This window comes from Thalassophryne amazonica, unplaced genomic scaffold (genome assembly GCF_902500255.1).
Source record: "Thalassophryne amazonica unplaced genomic scaffold, fThaAma1.1, whole genome shotgun sequence".
NCBI lineage: Eukaryota > Metazoa > Chordata > Actinopteri > Batrachoidiformes > Batrachoididae > Thalassophryne > Thalassophryne amazonica.
The window spans coordinates 777,262-804,548 of NW_022986237.1; the positions used below are offsets into that span (position 1 = coordinate 777,262).

Consider the following 27,287-nt stretch of genomic DNA (forward strand, 5'->3'; position numbering starts at 1 on the left):
ACCGCGGCTGATGACGCACGTGCAGTGAAGGCAGGGGGACCCATTTTTTGGGGGGACCATTTGGTCTGTGACCCTGGGCGCCGTGACGTCCTCGGAGCGCCGGGCGAGAACACGCAGCACGTTCAGCCAAAAATCACCACCAGTAACTCCATCGGAACTCAGGCTGCGATCAGATTCAAGCTGGTGTCAAAACATGTCGACCTCTCGAGGTTCTAGCGCTGAAAAAAGAAAGAAAGAAAAAACAGCTCGGGCGAGTTGACCTGGAATGACCCCGTGAGCGATTTAAGAATCAGAAACGTTCAGCGATGAGGAAACAATGACAACGCGTTCAAACCCAGAGAAGCTGTAACCATGGAGATGGCGTTTTATTTTATTTTAACATTTATTTGAAGGAGCTCGGTGTCGCATCTCAGTCCAAAACAAAAACCAGAGGGACAGTTTGTCCTCCTGCACGCCTGAGCTCTGCTTCCCACCAAAGGAAACTTTCTTCTTACGTCATCAGTCCAACTTAGCTCTGCTTCAAGAGGCACAAATAAAAATCTTAATAAATATCCGCATTAAAAAAAAATTAAAGAAAAAACAAAACCCCTCCGAGTCTCTGCTGTCCCACGTCAGTTCCTCTTTTCCTCTTCGGGCTAATTCTGCAGTTTTCCCTGCGGTTGCTCCGGCGTGCCCGGATCAGAGTCGGAATCCTCGTTGCCAGCGTTGGTTCTGTCCGGGTCGATGGCCACTGCCCCTTTCCTCGGGGGCAGGACGGTGAAGAAGGCGTCCTGCCAGCTGCCCTTCTCCAAGTACGCCAGGACGATCTCGAACACTGCAGGAGGACGAGACATTTCAAAAAATATTCAAGAAACGGCTGGAAACACCCCCCAACAGACCTTTGTGACATCATAAAGTCAGAATGCTAAAGACAGACTCACGTCACCACTGAAGCCCTCCACAGAATTAAACAAACACCCCCCAACAGACCTTTGTGACATCATAAAGTCAGAATGCTAAAGACAGACTCACGTCACCACTGAAGCCCTCCACAGAATTAAACAAACACCCCCCAACAGACCTTTGTGACATCATAAAGTCAGAATGCTAAAGACAGACTCACGTCACCACTGAAGCCCTCCACAGAATTAAACAAACACCCCCCAACAGACCTTTGTGACATCATAAAGTCAGAATGCTAAAGACAGACTCACGTCACCACTGAAGCCCTCCACAGAATTAAACAAACACCCCCCAACAGACCTTTGTGACATCATAAAGTCAGAATGCTAAAGACAGACTCACGTCACCACTGAAGCCCTCCACAGAATTAAACAAACACCCCCCCAACAGACCTTTGTGACATCATAAAGTCAGAATGCTAAAGACAGACTCACGTCACCACTGAAGCCCTCCACAGAATTAAACAAACACCCCCCCAACAGACCTTTGTGACATCATAAAGTCAGAATGCTAAAGACAGACTCACGTCACCACTGAAGCCCTCCACAGAATTAAACAAACACCCCCCCAACAGACCTTTGTGACATCATAAAGTCAGAATGCTAAAGACAGACTCACGTCACCACTGAAGCCCTCCACAGAATTAAACAAACACCCCCCCAACAGACCTTTGTGACATCATAAAGTCAGAATGCTAAAGACAGACTCACGTCACCACTGAAGCCCTCCACAGAATTAAACAAACACCCCCCCAACAGACCTTTGTGACATCATAAAGTCAGAATGCTAAAGACAGACTCACGTCACCACTGAAGCCCTCCACAGAATTAAACAAACACCCCCCCAACAGACCTTTGTGACATCATAAAGTCAGAATGGTAAAGACAGACTCACGTCACCACTGAAGCCCTCCACAGAATTAAACAAACACCCCCCAACAGACCTTTGTGACATCATAAAGTCAGAATGCTAAAGACAGACTCACGTCACCACTGAAGCCCTCCACAGAATTAAACAAACACCCCCCCAACAGACCTTTGTGACATCATAAAGTCAGAATGCTAAAGACAGACTCACGTCACCACTGAAGCCCTCCACAGAATTAAACAAACACCCCCCCAACAGACCTTTGTGACATCATAAAGTCAGAATGGTAAAGACAGACTCACGTCACCACTGAAGCCCTCCACAGAATTAAACAAACACCCCCCAACAGACCTTTGTGACATCATAAAGTCAGAATGCTAAAGACAGACTCACGTCACCACTGAAGCCCTCCACAGAATTAAACAAACACCCCCCCAACAGACCTTTGTGACATCATAAAGTCAGAATGCTAAAGACAGACTCACGTCACCACTGAAGCCCTCCACAGAATTAAACAAACACCCCCCCAACAGACCTTTGTGACATCATAAAGTCAGAATGGTAAAGACAGACTCACGTCACCACTGAAGCCCTCCACAGAATTAAACAAACACCCCCCAACAGACCTTTGTGACATCATAAAGTCAGAATGCTAAAGACAGACTCACGTCACCACTGAAGCCCTCCACAGAATTAAACAAACACCCCCCCAACAGACCTTTGTGACATCATAAAGTCAGAATGCTAAAGACAGACTCACGTCACCACTGAAGCCCTCCACAGAATTAAACAAACACCCCCCCAACAGACCTTTGTGACATCATAAAGTCAGAATGGTAAAGACAGACTCACGTCACCACTGAAGCCCTCCACAGAATTAAACAAACACCCCCCAACAGACCTTTGTGACATCATAAAGTCAGAATGCTAAAGACAGACTCACGTCACCACTGAAGCCCTCCACAGAATTAAACAAACACCCCCCCAACAGACCTTTGTGACATCATAAAGTCAGAATGCTAAAGACAGACTCACGTCACCACTGAAGCCCTCCACAGAATTAAACAAACACCCCCCCAACAGACCTTTGTGACATCATAAAGTCAGAATGCTAAAGACAGACTCACGTCACCACTGAAGCCCTCCACAGAATTAAACAAACACCCCCCAACACTTTTTCTGACAAAACATATAGGACACCCAATTTAAGGTATTACTTTTGGGCTTAACGTCATGGTTATTAAATGATGATCAAACAAGATGGCTGAGTACTGAACAGACCATGTGTTCTGAACTGTTGCATGTATTGCCATTTTCTGACTTTCAAATCAAGAGAATTGCAAAATGGACCAAAGTCACCTTGGACATTTGGAAGAAAGTTAGAATGGCATTGAAATTGCCAACAAAGCTATCTGTATTACTAAGTATTGAGCATATTAAATCATTCAAACCAATTTTATTGGATAAGGGTTTTTTAAAATGGGCTGACCATGGTATTATATATATTCATCATTTATTTGATAAAAATGGGCTCATGTCATTTGAGCAGCTGAAAAAAAACGATTTAAACTACAGAAAAATGATTTTTTTAGATACTTGCAATTGCGATCCTTTTTAATGTCTCATAAGGAGTGGGGAAAGTTACTGAAACCCTCTGCAATGGAAGACTTATTGATTCAAATACAAAAGGGAGGAGTTATGAAAATTATAACAAGATTGTACAAAATGTTTGCATCTATCACTCAAACTAAATCTGTATTGGCCAAGCAAAAATGGGAGGCAGAGGCGGCCCAAAATATATCTGATGAAATGTGGAAAGAGGTGTGTACAGAGGCACATAGAACAACAAATTCAAATACTTGGAAGGAATTTAAATAGAAAATTATCTGCAGATTTTTTAGAACTCCTGATATTGTTGCAAAAATGAACCCTAAAGTACCAAGTTTGTGTTGGAGAAACTGTGGTACAGCAGTACCTCATCATACACATATCTTTTGGACGTGTCCAAAATTACTACCTTTTTGGGATGAGGTGTTCAAGACAGTCAACCAGATGTTTCACAGAGTGATTTCTAAGGATGTGACAGTGGCTCTACTCGGTATCACTCCAGCATCGTATACAGGGGCGAGCTGAGTCATATTTACTAAACATTCTTTTTACAGTAGCTCTGAAATGTATCACAATAAACTGGCTGAAATTGGAACCACTATCTCTTAATTTTTGGATCCAAAAAGTAACAGAAGTTTATCAGATGGAAAAAATAACCTTTTCTCTAAGACTTGAAACACACATTTTTAAGCTGCGATGGAGTCCTTTTGAGATTATGTTCATGTGATTCTGATTTGATTACAGAAAGTGCCTTTATAGAGTTGTAATGTAAAAAAATTATATTGCATATTGTGTGTGTGATTGTTGTGATCTGTAAAATTGATTTGATTGCTCTGTTGTTTCTAAATACTAATAAAATATAAGTTCTAAAAAAAAAAACATAGGACAGGAGTGACTACTTAGCCCCGCCCCCTCCCCCAGACTGTCCTATCAGAAGTAAAGTATGTGTTGAGATGTGGTTGAGTTGACTGAGCCGTACTCACCGTGGTTCACCACACTCACCGTGGTTCACCGCCAGGACTTTGCGACTGTTCATCTTGACAAAGCTGCTCAGAGGAAGCTGAGCGTGTTCGATGCCCAGCTCCTTCGCCTTCTCAAAGGTCACTCCCTGCCAGACGCACAAAACAAAGGTCAGGCGGCGCAGCAACACGACCGCGGAACCAGTTCTCCCAACATCACACCGACCTTCAGGTGGTTGTGGTCCACCAGGCCGCCGATCACGTAGGCCTTACTTTGGTCCAGCTCCGTCAGCACGTTTGGGGAGTCTGAGGTCAGGTAAACCAGCTCTCCTTTAGCCACGACTTCACTGTAATGTTCTGTCCGAATGTTAATGTCCTGCACACAAACCAGCCGGCTCGACTCTTACAATGTCCTCCGACACGAGCAGGAAGTGGACAAGGAAAGAGATGATGGAGATCCTAAAAGCACTTAAAGAAAATTGTGAAATGTTTCGATAACCAGAATCAATGGAATATGTAGTTAAAAAACAACAACTGCGCGACATGGTGTGATTCTGCTGCTGCCATTATGAAGATAAGAACTCTCCTGGTGCAGTTTCAGCAGCGGACATACTGTCAGTCCGTCATTAAAACTGTAGTGAAATTCTGCAGATCAGTGAGATTGAGTTATAAGCTTCACAAGGTAGTGAAATAAATACAGGCTGGCCTCAGACTCTCAAAGTGCTACAAACTGATGGACTCTGGTCAGACGTTTTTGGGTCATGAGTAGGGCTGAGCCGGATACTCGATACGGATAAAGCGTTTTTGACGAGCACAAGCATGATCCAAATAAAACTCATCAATATCACTACTTGTGCTGAAGGAAAATACTGATTGGCTAACTGACTGTCTTCACACTCTGTGATTGGACAGTCACTCACAGCGCCCTCCCCTCCCTACACAGACACGTGTCTCTGCAGCTTCTCACACACACAGACAGGATCTGCTCTCTCTCTGTGCTTGACTTGACTCTCGCTCATGTTGCTGTGTCAGTACTCCTTAACTTTTCTTCAATTAACCTCTGTTTTGGTTTGTATGGTATTTAAAGTTACTTGGTGAACTTGTTTCGTAACAAATGCGGTGCATTTGACAAGACAGAGCTGAAAACGGCTCACTGCCTCCACTCAGGTTGGGGTTTTTTTTTAAACCGTTTGTTTGCTCTAAGTTTTGTTGGTGATATAAAGTCAGTTAGAAAACTTTGCTCGTACTGAACGTGGTGTTTTTGAGAAGAACACAGTGAACCAGGCTGACATATTAGTTCCCTGTTTGTCATCACTGGATGTTTGCATGAATCACCAAGTTCACACAGATCATTAAAAAATAAACAGTCTTAGAACAACCTCTCTGCCTCCCTCTCTCTCTCTCACACACACACACACACACACCTTAATCAAAATGCCAAGAACGTTAGTGTACTAAAAATAAATAAATAATTGGGAAAAATAAATCACAATTTGATCAGAAATTTTAAAATAATAATAATAAAAAAGAAAGTTGTGTTGAGTATGACAGTTCTTCATACATACTTAGTAGTTTATAATTTCCTACGACATTGAATCTCAATTTTGAGCTTGTTCTGTAAATATTCATTCATACACTTAAGAATGTTCATGTTCTGAGTTCATAAAAAAAATAAAATAAATAACCTTAGTGGAACTAACCTCATTTATCCAGGCTTAGTCCCAAGCCCGGATAAATGAGGAGGGTTGTGTCAGGAAGGGCATCCGGTGTAAAACAACCCAACCCAACTATGCAGACTAAGAATGGAATTTCCATACCAGATCGGTCGCGGCCCGGGTTAACAACATCCACCACCGGTGCTGTTGCCCAACAGGGTGCCGGTGGAAATTGGGCTACTGCTGGGCAAAGACAACAAAGAAGAGGAGGAGAACGTTTCCACAAACAGCAGGAGAAGAAGAAAACTAGAAGGGTGGAAATGAGAGTGGGGACTTTGAATGTTGGTAGTCTGACTGGTAAAGAGAGAGAGCTGGCTGATATGATGGAGCAGGTTAGGGTGGTAAAAGATGAACATAGTAATGTACTGACAAGTGAGGAGTGTGTGCTGAGAAGGTGGAGGGAATATCTTGAAGAGCTGATGAATAAAGAAAATGAGCGAGAGAAAAGGCTGGATGATGTGGTGAGAGTAAATCAGGAAGTACAAGAGATTAGCAAGGAAGAAGTGAGGGCTGCTATGAAGAGGATGAAGAGTGGAAAGGCAGTTGGTCCAGATGACATTCCAATGGAGGCATGTAAATGTCTAGGAGAGATGGCAGTAGAGTTTCTAGCCAGATTGTTTAATAAAATCTTGGAAAGTGAGAGGATGCCTGAGGAGTGGAGACGAAGTGTGCTGGTTCCTATTTTCAAGAACAAGGGTGATGTGCAGAGCTGCAGTAACTACAGAGGCATTAAGCTGATCAGCCACAGCATGAAGTTATGGGAAAGAGTAGTAGAAGCTAGGCTTAGAAAACAGGTGCAGATGTGTGAGCAGCAATATGGTTTCATGCCGAGAAAGTTTACAAGACAGTAGTGAGACCAGCTATGTTGTATGGTTTAGAGACAGTGGCACTAACAAAAAGACAGGAGGCAGAACTGAAGATGTTGAGATTCTCTTTGGGAGTGACAAGAATGGACAAGATTAGGAATGAACATATCAGAGGGACAGCTCAGGTGGGACGGTTTGGAGACAAAGTCAGAGAGACAAGATTGAGATGGTTTGGACATGTGCAGAGGAGGGACCCAGGGTATATAGGGAGAAGGATGCTGAGGATGGAGCCACCAGGCAGGAGGAGAAGAGGGAGACCAAAGAGGAGGTTTATGGATGTGCTGAGAGAGGACATGCAGGTGGTTGGTGTGACAGAGGAAGATACAGAGGACAGGGTGAGATGGAAACGATTGATCTGCTGTGGCGACCCCTAACGGGAACAGCCGAAAGACAAAGAAGACTATTGTGATCAAAAACATTGAATGTCAATTCTGAGGCTGTTCTGTAAATATTCATTCAAACACTTAAGAATATTCATGTTCTGAGTTCATAAAAAACTTGTTCTGTAAAATAGTTCCTTTAATATTGTGATCAAAAACATTGAACGTCAATTCTGAAGCTGTTCTGTAAATAGTTTTCAAATAAACAATAAATATAGCAATTTCTGATCAATCCATATCAATTTCAGACTTACAATAATGTACAGATTTCCGGTTAAATCACACCCACTCACAGTTGAGGCCCTGCCCACTCTGAGTACAGCTACAAATCATGGAGATTAGAGCCCGGCTGATATGGATTTTTTGAGGCCGATGCTGATAACGATATTTGTATGAAAAAAAATGCCAATAATTGATAAATCGGCTGATTTGCCGATAGCTGATAAATCAGACAATATTATTATTTTTTTTTTTAATGAATAAAATGTTCTTTTTTGGAGCCTTAACAAAAAAGGTATGAGCTAAAAGCTGAAGCTTTGTCCTCATATTGATTAACTTTATAACAGAGAAGAATTTTCAAGTTCAAAAAATGCAATCAAGTATTAAACCTTTGTGAAATTAGCAGTGGTGGGCACAGTTCCAATAATCCGATAACAGATAATTATCGAAGATAATGTTTTCATTATCGGATTATCTTTTTAGATAACTTTAAAAACCATTATCAGACCAATTATCTTCCGATTAATTTTTGTTCGATAACTTTTAGACCGATAAAGTAAACAAAGCTGAACAGCGACAAGCATTTCTAAAATTTAAAATCAGTTCAGCATGTACCTGTTAAAAGTTTTGTAACAGATGTACAGTTATACCCTCTGCAAACAGAAGAGAGCTGCTTCTATGAAAAGCGTCTCTATCCTCTGCAGACAAAGAAGAAGTGGTGGAAAAAAAAAAATTCCTTTAACACCATACTGATATGCTGGCAATATCGCCTAAGTCATCCAGAGGCATACATTTTTAACTTAAGTTATTTAAAATTACTGTCATGTCTGAAGTTTTATAAAATGAAAATATCAGATATGTTTTAGTTTTAAAGTAATGTGCTAATTTTTAAGGTTTTGTGAGCACATGCTGTGCCCCGCAGTGCATTATGGGTAGGATGATGTAATCTCAGTACGTTCATGACAGGACAAATGCATTTCAGACACTCTGTTCAGGCTCCACGGACAACAGCATTAAACTCTAGTGCCTAAAACTCTCTTGAATATATTCTCTGCGTTTATAGACGTTATTGTATTTGCGTTTGTTAAATTCCACGCATTTTAAATGTAGCAGACACGGATTATCTGGAATTTTGTTTTCAAGGCCTCTACTGCCATCTACTGGCCAGTAGTGTTCATAGCAGTATTCGCCCTAAGTACTAAGCGTCTGGGAACCAGTAGATGGCAGTATTGTATTTATTTTGACCCAGTTATATCAGATGATTGTCAAATCAACTTTTGGCTTTGCAAATGGCTTTTTTTTTTTTTTTTTTTTTTTTTTTAACAAATGAAGTTTAAAAACAAAACAAAACAACAGCAAAAAAAATAAATAATAATAACATTACAAGACAGCTCTGCAGTGTTTGCACAGGCACAGTGCGAGCAGTTGGATGCTTGTAGCTTTTCAGCAGGCTGACCAGAATAATATCAAACAGGTTTGATTTTCATTGGACCATACGATCGCGATCAGGAGGTGGTCGTGAGATGTTAAAGCTTGTTACTCCATGTAGACTACACGATGCAGGATGCGCAATTAACCTGAAACTCGGTCCAAAAAATTCCTGCATGAAAAATCATCTCGCACAGTGTAAAGCATGTTTTACAACATCATAAAATGTGCACACATTCTCTCCACATGCAAAACATTTTGCGATGACACTTCCAGGGCTCCGTAAAAATGCCTGTTTTTACAAATAAAAAAATGAACACCAACACACGACAGATGTCACATTAACGTGTTGGTTTACATAATGAATGACTGAACAAATCAATGTTTAGCAGAGGCACTTTTACCCAGAATCCTTTGCGATCTGTCTGTGTTTGTTACTAAACCTCAGAATTAGTGCATTATTCAACATTAAAAGATATATGTTATATTTTAACTTTGTACAAATGACAGAATTGACATTAATGGAGTTATTCTATCGGTATTAATGTAATTTATAAATCAAAACCATAAGTCAGCATGACTTTATTTTTCAAGACACTCAAGAGTGTTGTAATCGATAGAAAGCTGGCTTTATGGCTGCTCTCAGAGTGCCTCTGTGTTGGGAGCTCTGTAGTAAACAAGAGCTTCCAGCAGGGGCAGAATGTTCAAAGACAAAAGTGTGGTCTCAATGTGTGGGTCTGTTTTTACTTTTAATATTAGTAGAAGTTATTGGGCATTAAAACTTAAATTCATTTTGCTAGTAGTTGTAAATGTACCAGAGACAATATTGGAATTTATCTGTTATCGGTTATCTGTAACTTCCGATACATTTTTGGGTGGTTTATTGTCTTATCTTTATCGAAGATAACTTTTCAGTTATCTGATTATCTGTTATCGAAGTTAATTTTTTGGTTATCTGTGCCCACCACTGGAAATGAGCAAATACATATCCTTAAAAAGAGTTGTGAAATACATCTGATCTTGTACTTCTTGTTGTTGCAACTTAGATATAGGTTCAGGATAAGGATATAGATCCTTATAAACTTACTTATATGCTTTTGTCAGCCGATCAGTGCAGTATGACGGCAAACTACGGGGGCCGGTGATGAACACATTTAAGCAGGGGTGTAAGCAGCTCTCAGTTGAATGGAGTCAGAGCTCCATCTACTGGACAAATGGTGCAAGGACATTTTACATTGCCGACAAACATTATTTCATTAACTGTTCTGTTTATGAGAAATTATCTGCGTTCTATCGGCAAACTTTCAGCCGATAGCTAGTACTTTGAAAAGGGCTTATATCGATCGATAATAATCGGCTGGCCGATATTATCGGTCGGGCTCTAATGGAGATGGTTGAACAGATACAGATAGTGGTGTACTCGCTCACACTGCAGCCTCAGGTCCACACGAATCCCAAACAAAGACGGGAAACTCATCTGCACCGATGCAGAGTGATTACTTGTAAAAATGCAGCCGCTTACCTTCCAGTTGACCCATCCTTTGTCATTTTCATCCATGATGTCTTTCAGCTGTCCTCCAAAGCTGGTCAGGAAGAACTGGAAGAAGAGAAAGGAGGATCCGTACCTGAGGCGGGTTAGGTTCGGAACATTTGGTCCGTACGACACCAGTGACCAACCTGCACCGGATGTAAAGCTCGTCTGTTCTCGGCATAACACCGCTGGATCTGCTTGTGAAGCTTCCGGACATCCTGAGGAGAAGAGACGATTACGGCCTACAGGGGCTGAAGCTCATCCCAGCATGCACTGGGGGAAAGTGCAGATCAAATATTCTGTCTGTTACCCGGCTCACCTTGAGGAGCATGAGACTGTCAAAGCTGCAGTCGACCACGAGCCTGAGTGAACTGGGCGTCACGTCCCGGTGCGGTCTCTTCCTGACACTCTGGGATTCTCCTTCCGCCTCTGCATGGATCTGCTTCTGCAGCCGCCGCTGCTGCTTCCTCTCCTTTCGCTTCTGCCTGCAGCAGAAAGACACAACAGCACATTAAAGCAACCACATGATGGCTGTTAAGGATTTTATATATATATATATATGTTATCACTGTTAAACATTTGTACCTTCGTCTTCTTTCTTATGAAAACGGTGTTGTGCTGTTTGCACTTCACCCTGAGAATGTATGTGTTATTCAACCTTGTTTTAGCTTTGTCTTCTTTCTCATGAGAACGGTGTTGTGCTGTTTTGCACCTGTCTTAACCAAGCCTGAGAATTCAATTTTGTTTTAGCACTCTGGGGTCAATCTGAGCTGGGAATGAAGGGCTGGATGTACTTATTATTATAATATAACTTTGTTTTCGCAGCCTCTAACGACTGGGAGTAAGAGAACGTTTTGACTGTTGTGATGTGGTGCTTAGTGTGAAGGAGTGTGAAGGACAGGACACTTCAGGCAGATGCAGAACAGCTGATAACTGCAACAGACGAACGAGATGTGCTGACCTGTGTAAAAGAAAGTGTCCTTCCTTACAGCTGCACTTATTGACGTATGCGTTTATGTTACGGGAAGAAACTTGTCTTGCGTCATCACCCCCACCCTTAGGACAAGTGTTTGTTTATGTGATGAGGGCGTCTCTTAATAAAAAGAGCGGAAAAGCAGGCCAGACTTTAGTGTAGCCTTGGTGTACAGCCTGGCCGCACTCCGCGCGTAAAATTTGACTTTCTGTCTCACTGGTGTTTCTTGACTCTGTTTGTCTTGTTAAAGGTTTTAAAAATGTTTGGAGGAGAAAATACCCAACATTGACTGGGGGCTACGTCCGGGATCTCAACAATACCGGAGGTGTCCAGCGGAGGTCGTCAAGTCCAGACGTAAATCCTTGGCCAAGGTCCGATCGATTGATCGTGTCTGCAATTGTCGACCACCGTTGGCATCGTCTGGTTGACGAGATTTTCCCGAAGAAGACAGACAGGAAGTCGAGTCAGTGAGTAGAATTTCTTTGTAAACAGTACTGAGTGAGTGGTGATCAGATCACATAAACAGTTAAATTCCGCAAGCGATGATACAGAATCGTCTGTTAATGCAAAGCAGTTAAACTCTGTAAGGAGGGTGCGGACTCCTCTGTTTATATACGCGTACCGGTAGGGGATAAAAGTGATCACATAAAACAGTTAAACTCCGTAAGCGATGATACAGAATCGTCTGTTAATGAAACACAGTTAAACTCTGTAAGGAGGACGGACTCCTCTACGGTTGCGAGGGACGCAAGTAGTTAAATTCCGGAAGGAGGATACGGACTCCTCTGTTTTAATACGTAAAGGAAATCCCGGGTAGAAATACGTGCACTGTAAAAAAGCAGTTAAATCTGGCAGGGACGGCGGAGTCCCCTAATGCAGGACATTAGTTAAATTTCACGGGAGGGCGAGCTCCCCTGACATAAGAATACGCGTACGATTATTAAAAGTGTTTCTATGTGTAAATAGTGTTTTGTGTAAGTGTAAATAACTGTGTGAAAGTGTAATACTTTGGACAACGTTAGTGACAACCGTGCGTGTGGAAGCAGAGGCAAGTGATTCCGCTTCCTACGGGGAGGTGAAAGGAATCAACCACACGACGGCAAATTGTCACGTCCAAAGAAAGTGAAAACTTCAGATTTAGAACACCCTAGGTGTGCCCCCGTCTGAAGTCCAAATTATAACAAGGGATAAAAAAAATGGGGGGTAAGACGTCTAAAAATAAGGAAAATTTATCAACTGACGACTGGAAATTTATGGAAGCAAAAAATCCAAAAGCAACAAAGAAATTGGAGACCTGGATAAATAAACATGACTTTGACGGACGACTGAACCTGATCAGTATACAGAAGCTAAAGAAGGAGTTAGAACAGCAACATAAAGGTGATGAGAAAAAGATGCAGAAAGTAGGGGCAGATTTAGTGGCATTTTGGGAGGAAGAAGCAGAGAACAGACAGAAGGGAGCAGAGAAGCGACGATTAGAGAAAGCAAGAAAAAAGAAAGCTGTAGGTAAGGCAGAAGAAGATGTGATAATTCAGCACAGAGAACCGGAACAGCCTCAACAATCACCGCCGGCTGGATCGTCGGTGACAACAACACCCTTATCTCCTCTACCAGAGGATGACGATGTACAGCCACCACAGTATGATTTGGCAGTAAAACCTAAGGTAAAAAGAGAAAAACCAGAAAAACCAGAAAAACCACAAACACGCAGTCAAGCGAAAGTGCCCACAGCCCCTCCCATGGTGGAACACAGTGACCAGGGAGGTGCCTATCCTATGGTAGAAGTACCAAATCCTCGTGCAGGAACAGCAGGACAGCGATCAACCATGCTCGTATATCGAACATGGAATGCTGATGATATCAAAGCAGCAGTCGACATGATACCATCGCCACATGTCGATATCGAGGGATTTATGCAGGATATAGAAAACATTAGAAGTTCTTACCACCTTAGTGGACCTGAAGTCCAACAGGTGTGGATGAAAGCATGTGGCCCTAAAATGGAGTCAGATACGCGGAGACTGGAATCCTGCAGACCAGGATGGCGTACCGTTGCCACATGATGATCCAGTCTTGAAAACAAGAGTGGAAGCTATGATTACACGTGCAAAAGGTGTGTTAGGACCAAAGATAAATTATACTGAAATTACCAGGACAACTCAGAAAGAAGGAGAGCCATGGATAGAGTTTAGATGCAGATTTGAGAGTGTATTTAGGGTCCACAGTGGCATATTGCCAGGAACACCAGTGTATGAAAACAAATTGAAAAATGTTTCACCTGTGAAGCTGACAATGACAGATTTGATTCATGATGGCAACTCAACAGCTGTCATAACAGTAACAGGTGCCACTGAAGATGTTTTAAAATTGAGATTCACAGGTATGCCATTACATGTGTCACTTTGTAAACCATATTTGACAGAATGGCAAGAATTGGGACTGACAGTCATAACAGCTTTGTCAGCCACTGATTGGAGCAGAGTTGGACCACGAACGGAGTTCAGTCCATCAACTAAATTGTATAAAGTGCCAGTTAATGTCTCATTGGTGCTGACAGCTGGAACACAGATTGATGTGTCCACTTCACAATCCTGAGTGTTTCAGTTGAGTCCTGAAGAAGATGATCTTCTCTCTTCTGTACCATCAGGATTGTGGACAACAGGTCCTTCAGACGTAGGACTGATAAAAAATGCACAACCTGTAGTTATAAGACCAAAAACAGAATACAGACCATGTGTAAGACAGTATCCATTGAAACCTGATGCAATTGAAGGAATCAGGCCAGTAGTAGAGAATTTATTAACAGCAGGAGTAATAGTGCCATGTCCAAAACTGTGGGAGGAGCGTGGAATGGTGACATCATCTGGAAAGCCAGTGACTCATGCCACTCTCCTAACTGCCCTACTGCAAGCTGTGAAGTTGCCTCAACAAATTGCTATATGCAAATGTGCGGCTCACACCAAAGGCTCTGACAGTGTTTCAAAAGGAAATGACGTTGCTGACAAAACCGCAAAGGCGGCAACAGCTCTTTCTATTTTTCTCCTATATGACACCCCTCCGGATATGACCACAAAAGAAACCCATATTGCCAAAAAATATGTTTAAATGGGCAGCTATTATGAGCCATGGCGTGACGCATGTCTCATCAGGGGGTATGATATCGCAATTGCAATCTATTTTTTGTCTTTATGGGTTCGATGCATATGCAAAACAGCATTGTAGAGCATGCATGATATGTGCAAAACACAACTCACAAGGCAATTTGAGACCCCAAAGAGGCAAATTTCCAACACCACAATATCCCTTTCAAGTGATTCATATGGATTATATACAGCTGAGTAAACATGAAGGGAAGGAATTTTGTTTAGTCATAATTGATGCCTTCTCAAAATGGGTAGAATTGTTCCCTACAAAACATGCAGATTCACTTACAGTGGCTAAGGCATTGTGCAAAGACATCATTCCATGATTTGGAATACCAGAAACAGTCTATTCAGATAATGGAGCGCATTTTGTTAATACAATAGTGCAATACGTAGGAGAAGCGCTACAGGTCAATCTCAAAAATCATTGTGCTTATCATCCACAAAGCGCCGGATTAGTGGAAAGGACAAAGGGCACATAAAAGGGCGCAATAAAAATAAGATTAAGGAAATGTATAGAAGAGACAAAACAAACCTGGATTGAATGTTGGACCTAGTAAAATTGTATATGAGAATAACACCAACACCATCAGGGTTAACACCATTTGAGATACTTTATGGACGACCATATCGTCTACCAATTTTGACATGGATACTAAAACAGCAGATGAGGAACAAACATTAGCAAATTTTATGAAAAAGACATTAACACAGAAAGAGATAACTTAAACACATTTACTGCCGAATAATTTTGATCTTCCACAGGACGGCCTTCCAGTAGTCTAGCCAGGAGACTGGGTGTTCATCAGAGTCCAGTCCTCGTTGGGAAGGTCTATACCAAGTGCTGTTAACAACACCAACTGCAGTAAAGATAGCGGAGAGATCAACGTGGATACATCACTGTAAGATACAGCGTGTGTTGGCTGCCTCCACAGTGTAAGGGGAAGTCTGGCTACAAAGGGAGTCTATTTAATTAGCAATAGATTGTCTCAATGCCAGTGAAGCAGGGAGATCCTTGCACTATTAGGTGAGGTGGTTAACAACACTGTATCCTAGCAATCATGACTGAACTACAGCAGACCCCGGAGCGGCGTGCTCAGCGCCGCCGCTGCCGGACTGTTGGTAGGGCAGCCGGTTGCGTTGTGATCTTAGTGTGTTTCGTGCTCCTCGGATTCCTGGCCTGGTGGAATGGAATTACGTTACTAATTGTTATGTTTGTTCACAGATACCTATATCCTCAACACACCCAGCTCTGACGGCTAAACCGTACCCTGCTAGGGTGACAGAATGTCTTATCATACGGATGCATAATCAAACTGTATTTCGGGGGCAGCAGTTCTCAGCAAATCTGATAAGATGTAACACCACTTGCCTCAGTGCAACCACTTATATGATAGGGATTTCAACAGAGGACGTACAAGCGTGCCCAAGTGCTGCTCCATTGACTAGACTGAAGGGAAATGCAAAAATATCATCACGTTAAATTGTCATCACAACGGCCATTCCCAATTTGCTTTTACGGGACAGGGAATAAAAATGTAGGTAAAATTAAGAAACGTCTGTGTACCCAAACGTATGTTTTATCAAATAATTTAAGCCTAACCAAAACATAATATGTGGATGGTACTTATCTTCATCACATTGGACGGGGATGTAATTATACAGGCTCCTGTCCATGGGGAACGGATGAATCATGTGCTTATGTTAGTAAGTTTTTGCTACCACCTGTAAATGGTACTCCGGTGTATGATGACATCTATTGGCTTTATGGTTCCAGACTGTACATGAGTCTCCCACCAAATTGGGGTGGTGTGTGTGCACCTACCCAGGTGACTGACCATACATATGTGGTAGGACCTCCACAGAGAAGAATGGCAGCACCAGACGGAGGAGATTGATATACCCAGATGTGTTACCACATAATCACATGTGGGGCTCGGATGTACTAAAGGACCAAAAAATTGTGGTCTGTAGGAGATAAAATAGCACATTCATTGTTCCCCTGGATAGGAGTGGGAAAAAATTCATTAATGATTGAAACTCTGAATTATCGATTGGGTCTGTTCATGAATGTAACTAAAAAATAGTAGCAGCTCAAAACACTGAAATAGATGCTTTACGTACCATGGTGATGCAAAATCGCATGGTTTTAGACTTGCTTACTGGTTCACAGGGAGGAGTTTGTGTTCTGCTGAACACAACATGCTGTACTTTCATCCCAGACTCCATTCATTCAGTGGATATGCAGGACGCATTGGAAGAGCTGAATAAACTTCGTGATGCAATGCATAAAGACACCCTAGCCGTGAACCGGTGGAATCCCTGGTCCTGGTTGACTTCAGGACCATGTTGGCAGTTACTATTGAAAATGGTGACACCAGTTATTATAGTCCTAATTCTGATTGGACTTTGCATGTGTTGTGTGATCCCTTATATCAAAACAATGGTTGGCAAAATGGTGTCAAATACATTTGTACAGTGTAATCTGGCCTTCCAACAAACTATGCCAAAATATCAAGCATTGAAACAGTCAGACCTTAGTGGAGAAAACTGTAATGACTGTACTGAGAATTATGATGATATTGAAAAGCTCACAACTCCAGTTCAAGCTTGAACTGTTGACGTGATGAGTTAACACACTCTTAGCCTATGAAGCTTTAGCTGAAAAAGTAATAAGACAAGTGGTGTAGTCGAATAATACAGAAAAAACAGTTCATTTATACCAGTCAGCCGAAGTGATGTATGGTGGTGGTGTGGTGATAACAGAATCTTTGACAGACTGCCACGAAATGTGTCAGGTTATTGTGCATTAATATCATTATTGTTACCCATGACCCCTGAAGACGTTACGACATATGCAGCCTCTCTTATTCCTGAGGATTGGCAGAAAGGCATAGCCAGACATAGAGTAAAAAGAGATTGGAAAGGAGTAGGAAATCCAACATATATTGACGCAATAGGAGTCCCCAGAGGAGTGCCTGACGAGTATAAACTGGTTGATCAAATAGCAGCTGGATTCAAATCTTCCATCTGTTGGTGGTGTTCAATTAATAAAAACGTGGACAGAATAGATTAAGTTAATAAACTAACTAACTAAGCTGGGTGATGCCTACTGTATGTTTAACAGGTGATAAACAGGTGGGAAATGTTAAGGATTTTATATATATATATATGTTATCACTGTTAAACATTTGTACCTTCGTCTTCTTTCTTATGAAAACGGTGTTGTGCTGTTTGCACTTCACCCTGAGAATGTACGTGTTATTCAACCTTGTTTTAGCTTTGTCTTCTTTCTCATGAGAACGGTGTTGTGCTGTTTTGCACCTGTCTTAACCAAGCCTGAGAATTCAATTTTGTTTTAGCACTCTGGGGTCAATCTGAGCTGGGAATGAAGGGCTGGATGTACTTATTATTATAATATAACTTTGTTTTCGCAGCCTCTAACGACTGGGAGTAAGAGAACGTTTTGACTGTTGTGATGTGGTGCTTAGTGTGAAGGAGTGTGAAGGACAGGACACTTCAGGCAGATGCAGAACAGCTGATAACTGCAACAGACGAACGAGATGTGCTGACCTGTGTAAAAGAAAGTGTCCTTCCTTACAGCTGCACTTATTGACGTATGCGTTTATGTTACGGGAAGAAACTTGTCTTGCGTCATCACCCCCACCCTTAGGACAAGTTTTTGTTTATGTGATGAGGGCGTCTCTTAATAAAAAGAGCGGAAAAGCAGGCCAGACTTTAGTGTAGCTTTGGTGTACAGCCTGGCCGCACTCCGCGCGTAAAATTGGACTTTCTGTCTCACTGGTGTTTCTTGACTCTGTTTGTCTTGTTAAAGGTTTTAAAAATGTTTGGAGGAGAAAATACCCAACAATGGCACACTTCACGAGAGGAAGACAACACTAAAACGTCTCACCCCATACTGACACTGTGACCGGGCGATGAGAGCCCAGTGATTCAAAATGCCTTTAGAATGATTCAAGAGCTTTTACTTTGACAAGATACTGAGCTCCAAATGACACATGAGCAGTGGAGGCGGGGCAGACCAATTTTTTTTGGGGGGGGGGGACCATTCGAACTGCGACAACGGACCGGACGATGACAGCTGACCAGGCAAAGACAAGGTTAGTGCTACCCCCCCCGAGTCACTCTCGCGAACAGTTTGCCCCACAGTTGGTATAGTAACACCCCCGTCGGGTCACTATCGCTAACAGTTTGTACCACAGTTGCCATAGTAACACCCCCGTAGGGTCACTCTCGCGAACAGTTTGCCCCACAGTTGCCATCGTAACACCCCCGTCGGGTCACTCTCGCTAACAGTTTGCACCACAGTTGCCATAGTAACACCCCCGTCGGGTCACTCTCGCTAACAGTTTGCACCACAGTTGCCATAGCAACACCCCTGTCGGGTCACTCTCGCTAACAGTTTGCTCCACAGTTGGCATAGCAACACCCCCGTCGGGTCACTCTCGCTAACAGTTTGCTCCACAGTTGGCATAGTAACACCCCCCGTCGGGTCACTCTCGCTAACAGTTTGCACCACAGTTGGTATAGTAACACCCCCCGTCGGGTCACTCTCGCTAACAGTTTGCCCCACAGTTGGTATAGAAACACCCCCGTCGGGTCACTCTCGCTAACAGTTTGCCCCACAGTTGGTATAGTAACACCCCCGTCGGGTCACTCTCGCTAACAGTTTGCCCCACAGTTGGTATAGTAACACCCCCGTCGGGTCACTCTCCTTAACAGTTTGCCCCACAGTTGGTATAGTAACACCCCCGTCGGGTCACTCTCGTTAACAGTTTGCCCCACAGTTGGTATAGAAACACCCCCCGTCGGGTCACTCTCACTAACAGTTTGCCCCACAGTTGGTATAGTAACACCCCCGTCGGGTCACTCTCCTTAACAGTTTGCCCCACAGTTGGTATAGTAACACCCCCGTCGGGGCACTCTCCTTAACAGTTTGCCCCACAGTTGGTATAGTAACACCCCCGTCGGGTCACTCTCCTTAACAGTTTGCCCCACAGTTGCCATAGTAACACCCCCGTCGGGTCACTCTCCTTAACAGTTTGCCCCACAGTTGGTATAGTAACACCCCCGTCGGGTCACTCTCCTTAACAGTTTGCCCCACAGTTGCCATAGTAACACCCCCGTCGGGTCATTCTCCTTAACAGTTTGCCCCACAGTTGCCATAGTAACACCCCGTCGGGTCACTCTCCTTAACAGTTTGCCCCACAGTTGGTATAGTAACACCCCCGTCGGGTCACTCTCCTTAACAGTTTGCCCCACAGTTGCCATAGTAACACCCCCGTCGGGTCACTCTCCTTAACAGTTTGCCCCACAGTTGGTATAGTAACACCCCTGTCGGGTCACTCTCCTTAACAGTTTGCCCCACAGTTGCCATAGTAACACCCCCGTCGGGTCATTCTCCTTAACAGTTTGCCCCACAGTTGCCATAGTAACACCCCCGTCGGGTCACTCTCCTTAACAGTTTGCCCCACAGTTGGTATAGTAACACCCCCGTCGGGTCACTCTCCTTAACAGTTTGCCCCACAGTTGCCATAGTAACACCCCCGTCGGGTCACTCTCCTTAACAGTTTGCCCCACAGTTGCCATAGTAACACCCCCGTCGGGTCACTATCGCTAACAGTTTGCCCCACAGTTGGTATAGTAACACCCCCGTCGGGTCACTCTCGCTAACAGTTTGCCCCACAGTTGGTATAGTAACACCCCCGTCGGGTCACTCTCCTTAACAGTTTGCCCCACAGTTGGTATAGTAACACCCCCGTCGGGTCACTCTCGTTAACAGTTTGCCCCACAGTTGGTATAGAAACACCCCCCGTTGGGTCACTCTCGCTAACAGTTTGCCCCACAGTTGGTATAGTAACACCCCCGTCGGGTCACTCTCCTTAACAGTTTGCCCCACAGTTGGTATAGTAACACCCCCGTCGGGGCACTCTCCTTAACAGTTTGCCCCACAGTTGGTATAGTAACACCCCCGTCGGGTCACTCTCCTTAACAGTTTGCCCCACAGTTGCCATAGTAACACCCCCGTCGGGTCACTCTCCTTAACAGTTTGCCCCACAGTTGGTATAGTAACACCCCCGTCGGGTCACTCTCCTTAACAGTTTGCCCCACAGTTGCCATAGTAACACCCCCGTCGGGTCATTCTCCTTAACAGTTTGCCCCACAGTTGCCATAGTAACACCCCCGTCGGGTCACTCTCCTTAACAGTTTGCCCCACAGTTGGTATAGTAACACCCCCGTCGGGTCACTCTCCTTAACAGTTTGCCCCACAGTTGCCATAGTAACACCCCCGTCGGGTCATTCTCCTTAACAGTTTGCCCCACAGTTGCCATAGTAACACCCCCGTCGGGTCACTCTCCTTAACAGTTTGCCCCACAGTTGGTATAGTAACACCCCCGTCGGGTCATTCTCCTTAACAGTTTGCCCCACAGTTGGTATAGTAACACCCCCGTCGGGTCACTCTCCTTAACAGTTTGCCCCACAGTTGGTATAGTAACACCCCCGTCGGGTCATTCTCCTTAACAGTTTGCCCCACAGTTGCCATAGTAACACCCCCGTCGGGTCACTCTCCTTAACAGTTTGCCCCACAGTTGGTATAGTAACACCCCCGTTGGGTCACTCTCCTTAACAGTTTGCCCCACAGTTGCCATAGTAACACCCCCGTCGGGTCACTCTCCTTAACAGTTTGCCCCACAGTTGGTATAGTAACACCCCCGTTGGGTCACTCTCCTTAACAGTTTGCCCCACAGTTGCCATAGTAACACCCCCGTCGGGTCATTCTCCTTAACAGTTTGCCCCACAGTTGGTATAGTAACACCCCCGTCGGGTCACTCTCCTTAACAGTTTGCCCCACAGTTGCCATAGTAACACCCCCGTCGGGTCATTCTCCTTAACAGTTTGCCCCACAGTTGCCATAGTAACACCCCCGTCGGGTCACTCTCCTTAACAGTTTGCCCCACAGTTGCCATAGTAACACCCCCGTCGGGTCACTCTCCTTAACAGTTTGCCCCACAGTTGCCATAGTAACACCCCCGTCGGGTCACTCTCGCTAACAGTTTGCCCCACAGTTGCCATAGTAACACCCTCTTTCTTTGGTCACGTGATGTCAGTTTTCTGATGTTTGACTTACTTTCGTTGCTCTCTTTCTTCTTCCCACTTCTGCTGCCGGAGCAGCTTCTTTTTCTGTCTTTTGGACACACTTTGGACTTCGTGTTTTTCGTCTCTGTCTTTGTCTTCTTTGAGGGACGAAGCCTTGCTTTTGTCTTGATCATCAGACATTTGTGCAGATAAACACAGCTTGCCGCTGGCCGCACGGACAAAGTGTCCACTTTAAGGTTAATTCACGTCCTCAGGAAGACAAACTCGAATTTATCCAACCGCACGGGGCTGCTGCTGACGTCACCTTCCTGCGCCACGGCGTCTTTCCCCTTGTGGGTAAAAGCATAGACGTATAAAGAGTAGACGCCGCATCCACCACTGATCTGTACAAAACTCTGGATCGTTCACTGGTTCTGTCCAGATGTGGTTCCTCGCGTAACTGCACATGTGTGCACTGAAAAAATTACTTGTCGAAGTTCGCTTATTTTGATGGGCAACTAAATGTATAAATTGTTCATCCGAACGTAGGAATGTCTAAAATCTACTCACTATAAAACGATAAGTATTTTTAACCTGGAGTTAGATTATTTCGACAGGCAAAATATACATATACATACATTTAAGCTCCTAACGTAAAATACAGAAAATGTTTTACTTACTAGGCTGTAAATACACTGAATACAATTAATAAAAAACTTTGACGGAAAAAACAAACAAAATGCGCAGTCGAGCGAGTTCCATATATATATATATATGTGTGTGTGTGTGTGTGTGTGTGTGTGTGTGTGTGTGTGTGTGTGTGTGTGTGTGTGTGTGTGTGTGTGTGTGTGTGTGTGTGTGTGTGTGTGTGTGTGTGTGTGTGTGTGTGTGTGTGTGTGTGTGTGTGTGTGTGTGTGTGTGTGTGTGCTTTGACACCTCTGTGGAAGCTTCACCCTCTGCAGCTCTCAGCACTTTATTATAATCAGACATTATATTTTATGGCACTTTACAGAACAGAGAAAAGAACAAAGCAACTTCAATATAGAAAGATTAAAATAAAAATTAAGCAAGATTACAAAATCAAACCTTTGCTGTGCCTTGTGATGGGGTCACGACGATGACCGCTCCAAGATGGCGGCCGTATATCTTGCACCTCAGCAACCAATGCGGCCTGAGTGTCCACAGCACCACCCTGTGTGTCCACAGCACCACCCTGAGTGTCCACAGCACCACCCTGAGTGTCCGCAGCACCACCCTGTGTGTCCACAGCACCACCCTGTGTGTCCGCAGCACCACCCTGTGTGTCCACAGCACCACCCTGTGTGTCCACAGCACCACCCTGAGTGTCCGCAGCACCACCCTGTGTGTCCGCAGCACCACCCGGTGTGTCCGCAGCACCACCCTGAGTGTCCGCAGCACCACCCTGAGTGTCCGCAGCACCACCCTGAGTGTCCACAGCACCACCCGGTGTGTCCGCAGCACCACCCTGAGTGTCCACAGCACCACCCTGAGTGTCCGCAGCACCACCCTGAGTGTCCACAGCACCACCCTGAGTGTCCGCAGCACCACCCTGTGTGTCCGCAGCACCACCCGGTGTGTCCGCAGCACCACCCTGAGTGTCCACAGCACCACCCGGTGTGTCCGCAGCACCACCCTGAGTGTCCACAGCACCACCCGGTGTGTCCACAGCACCACCCGGTGTGTCCGCAGCACCACCCTGAGTGTCCGCAGCACCACCCTGTGTGTCCGCAGCACCACCCTGAGTGTCCACAGCACCACCCGGTGTGTCCGCAGCACCACCCTGAGTGTCCGCAGCACCACCCGGAGTGTCTGCATCACCACCTGGAGTGTAATATGCCGATACACCACCCGGAGTGTCTGCAGCACCACCCGGAGTGTCTGCAGCACCACCTTGAGTGTAATATGCCTATACACCACCCAGAGTGTCTGCAGCACCACCCAGAGTGTCCACAGCACCACCTGGAGTGTAATATGCCGATACACCACCTGGAGTGTCTGCAGCACCTGTATACCCGGAGTAGGTCGGGATGTGGAGGACACTGAGCTCTTCATCTTAGAGTGTATAAACATCTCCAACAGCCCAAATCACACGCAAGACTTTTATTTGCAGATTTTTAGCTCTGCTTTTAATAAGACACAGCCCCGTATTTGAATCGATCGGCTCGCTTCCTATTTATGATTTTAAATTTTTAACAGACACACTGTAGCAGATTTTTGTGAATGGACACATGTCCTCTGTTATATCTTCAAATACAGGTTGTCCTCAGGGCTCTGTCCACGCCCCCTGCTTTTTGTCCTTTGTAGGTCTTGTCAAGTTCTCAGATGACACACCATTTTATTGTCTGTCCTTCAGGGCCACCAATCTGATCATTAATCCGATTAAGGAAATGATGATAGATTTCAGAAAATCCATTGTCGAACCAAAATCCAACAGACACTGAATGGTTGTGTTGTGTGGGCCGCTGAAGAGGAGGTACTGCTGGCCCACCACCACCAGAGGGCACCCTGCCTGGAGTGCGGGCTCCAGGCACCAGAGGGCGCTGCCACCTCACAGGAGCAGCCGGGGTGACAGCTGTCACCAATCATCTGATCCGCATCGGTATATCAGCAAGACGTCATCTCCACCTCTTTGCCGAGATATCGCTCTACCGAGGAGGTAACGAACTCAGCCAATCGTGTTGTCTTCTTGACCATAATACTTTGTTGCCTTTACGCAGATAGTGAGTGGAACAGCAGGAGACTGTATTGGACCTTTTGGATAAGTACTCACATTCCTGCACTAACAGTGTTTTCCTGACGAGAGGTGGAGGTGGTTTTTCCACCATACGTGTTGCTGGGTGCAGGCGCAGCCACATCTGACTGTTTCTGTTCCTCGCCAGCAGTACCAGATCCGACACGCGGAGGCAGTGGCCACCTGGGAGTTCGGGACTTGGCGGCTCCAGTATTCCCGGGGTTCGGTGGCGGAGGAAATCGTGTGGTTCCGGTTCTGCTTTGGACAGACGTCTTCTATCTTCGAGCCTGCCCACATGACACCTTTTGTGATTTGACTTCATTGTCAGCTATTGTAATCTGTCATGTTTGTTGTGCTTATTCACAACAGTAAAGTGTTGTATTTGACTTCCTCCATTGTCCGTTCATTTGCGCCCCCTGTTGTGGGTCCGTGTACCTACACTTTCACAACAGGTTGTTTTTTTTTAATTTCCTTTTGTCTTTTATCGTATTTATTCTGTAATTACAGACGGGCTGACTGAATAAATGTTTTGCCCTTCTGAGACAAACAAAGTCATCTGAATCTAAAACCATCTCCTCTTTGGAACTTATGTATTTAAGAACTTTTACGACTTTTTTGGGGATGGATAGAAATAGATGACCCAGATTATCACATAAGAATATATTTTTTATTTAGCCTTATATTGTGACAGTTCAAAATAGACAATTCAAGATGAGTTTCTAGTCTCAGTCGTCCACTTTTCAAATATTTGAACAGAAAAGCACAGTTGTGTTTAACTGTGTTTGAAAAAGACAAACATTATGAAATAATTTGATTTCTAAAAGGACAGAACTGTCCTGGGTTGTAACCCAGATCCTGCCTTTATAGTACTTGTTGTGTCATATTGACAAAGTAAAGCACATATCCCAAATTTTCTTGCCTTTTTAGGACTTTAACAACTTTTATTTAGAATAAAAATACATTTAATTCACTTGTTGTGAACTTTGTTTAATTTTCTGTCTCTCTTTGGGACATTTCATTGTAATTTCTTGTGTGTCTAATGTAATTAATTATCTACAGTAAAAAAAGATCAGGTGCACACAGAGAGCAGACTCTGTTTTCTTTCCAGAGTCCAACAAGAAGCTTTCAGTGGCAGCAGAAGATCATCTCCACCCACCTGGAGCTTCTGAGCTGTTTCATAGACATTTTGATCTCACCAAGGTTTGGTGACTGGAGAACCAGCGACAGGGCCCCTGGACCTGGAGATGTCCAGCATCCCATCAGGAGGATCAAGCCAATGGAACTACTAAGATTATCTGACCCAAGGTGACAGAAGAGACATCTGCCAGGACTGAACCTTCACCCACCATCACTGCAGTGGGATGAGCTGTAGGTCTGGAGGAACAAAGTGCTTTGATTCCTCTGTAAGCAGACTGAGGGTCACTAGACCACAGATGGTGAGTCACCAGATCAGCGATTCCTCGTCCACACTCAGGACCATCACAGCCCACTTTCTCAGCTCGCTGCACAGCCGAGGATTACCATCAAGCCCTTAATTCCAACTCCTCTGGATGATATTCAGAATGTCCTCAGAGATGAAACAGCTTCTCCTGTGGACTCTGGTGACTGAAATTCAACCCCTAGCAACTTTCAGTGTCTGGTCAAGTAAGACGTCCGAGAATCCATTTGGATCACCAGCGTCTGCGAGTCCTCCAACCAGACTGTGGTGAAAAACAGTCTGATCTTGACGTCTGGCCAGATTTATTCCTGGACACTGTGGAGACGGCGGTCTGAGAGACTTTCACCGGATCGAGAGAGAGAGAGAACAACACCAACGTGATTCAAACAATAACAGGCTTCAGGCAACAACAACAGGATACAAACAGTAACAAGCTTCAAACAACAACAACAACAGGATACAAACAATAGCAGGATCCAAACAACAACAATGGGATCTAAAAAACAACAGGCTCCAAACCACAACACCAAACCATTGATACAGATGGGTTGGCACAGACAGGTCGATACAGACAGATCGACACAGATGGATCGCTACATGATACAGACAGATCAATACAGACGGGTCGACACAGATGGATCGATACAGACGGGTCGACACAGACAGATCGATACAGACGGGTCGACACAGACATCGATACAGACGGGTCGACACATACAGATCGATACAGACGGGTCGATATAGACAGATCGATACAGACGGGTTGACACAGACAGATCGATACAGACGGGTTGACACAGACAGATCGATACAGACAGGTCGACACAGACGGGTCAATACAGAGAGATCAATACAGACGGGTCGACACAGATGGATCGATACAGACCGGTTGACACAGACAGATCAATACAGACGGGTCGACACAGACAGATCGATACAGACGGGTCGACACAGACATCAATACAGACGGGTCGACACAGACAGATCGATACAGACAGATCGATACAGACGGGTCGATATAGACAGATCAATACAGACGGGTCGACACAGACAGATCGATACAGACGGGTCGACACAGACAGATCGATACAGACAGGTCGACACAGACAGATCGATACAGACAGGTCGACACAGACAGATCGATACAGACAGGTCGACACAGACGGGTCAATACAGAGAGATCAATACAGACGGGTCGATACAGACGGGTCGACATAGACAGATCGATACAGACGGGTTGACACAGACAGATCGATACAGACCGGTTGACACAGACAGATCGATACAGACGGGTCGACACAGACATCAATACAGACGGGTCGACACAGACAGATCGATACAGACGGGTCGACACAGACAGATCGATAC

At 44.5% G+C, this 27,287-nt stretch overlaps 1 protein-coding gene across 1 annotated transcript; it reads right to left on the minus strand.

Moving 5' to 3' along the window:
- On the minus strand, positions 1-22,042 carry trmt10a (tRNA methyltransferase 10A). Its single transcript, XM_034165265.1, has 7 exons — positions 21,782-22,042; positions 10,835-11,000; positions 10,662-10,733; positions 10,507-10,581; positions 4,603-4,752; positions 4,420-4,525; positions 1-814 (listed from the first exon to the last, which is right to left on the minus strand). Exons 1-7 carry the CDS (start codon positions 21,928-21,930, stop codon positions 636-638), a joined length of 897 nt encoding a protein of 298 aa, XP_034021156.1. The 5' UTR covers positions 21,931-22,042; the 3' UTR covers positions 1-635.
- Positions 22,043-27,287: the final 5,245 nt, after the last annotated feature.

Coding starts and splice junctions, on each gene's coding strand:
- trmt10a (XM_034165265.1), bottom strand. CDS start 21,930: ATGTCTGATGATCAAGACAAAAGCAAGGCTTCGTCCCTCAAAGAAGAC. Junction 11,001..21,781: donor GAAGAAAGAGAGCAACGAAA/GTAAGTCAAACA, acceptor TTTCTGCTGCAG/GCAGAAGCGAAAGGAGAGGA. Junction 4,753..10,506: donor AAGGATGGGTCAACTGGAAG/GTAAGCGGCTGC, acceptor GTTTGTGTGCAG/GACATTAACATTCGGACAGA.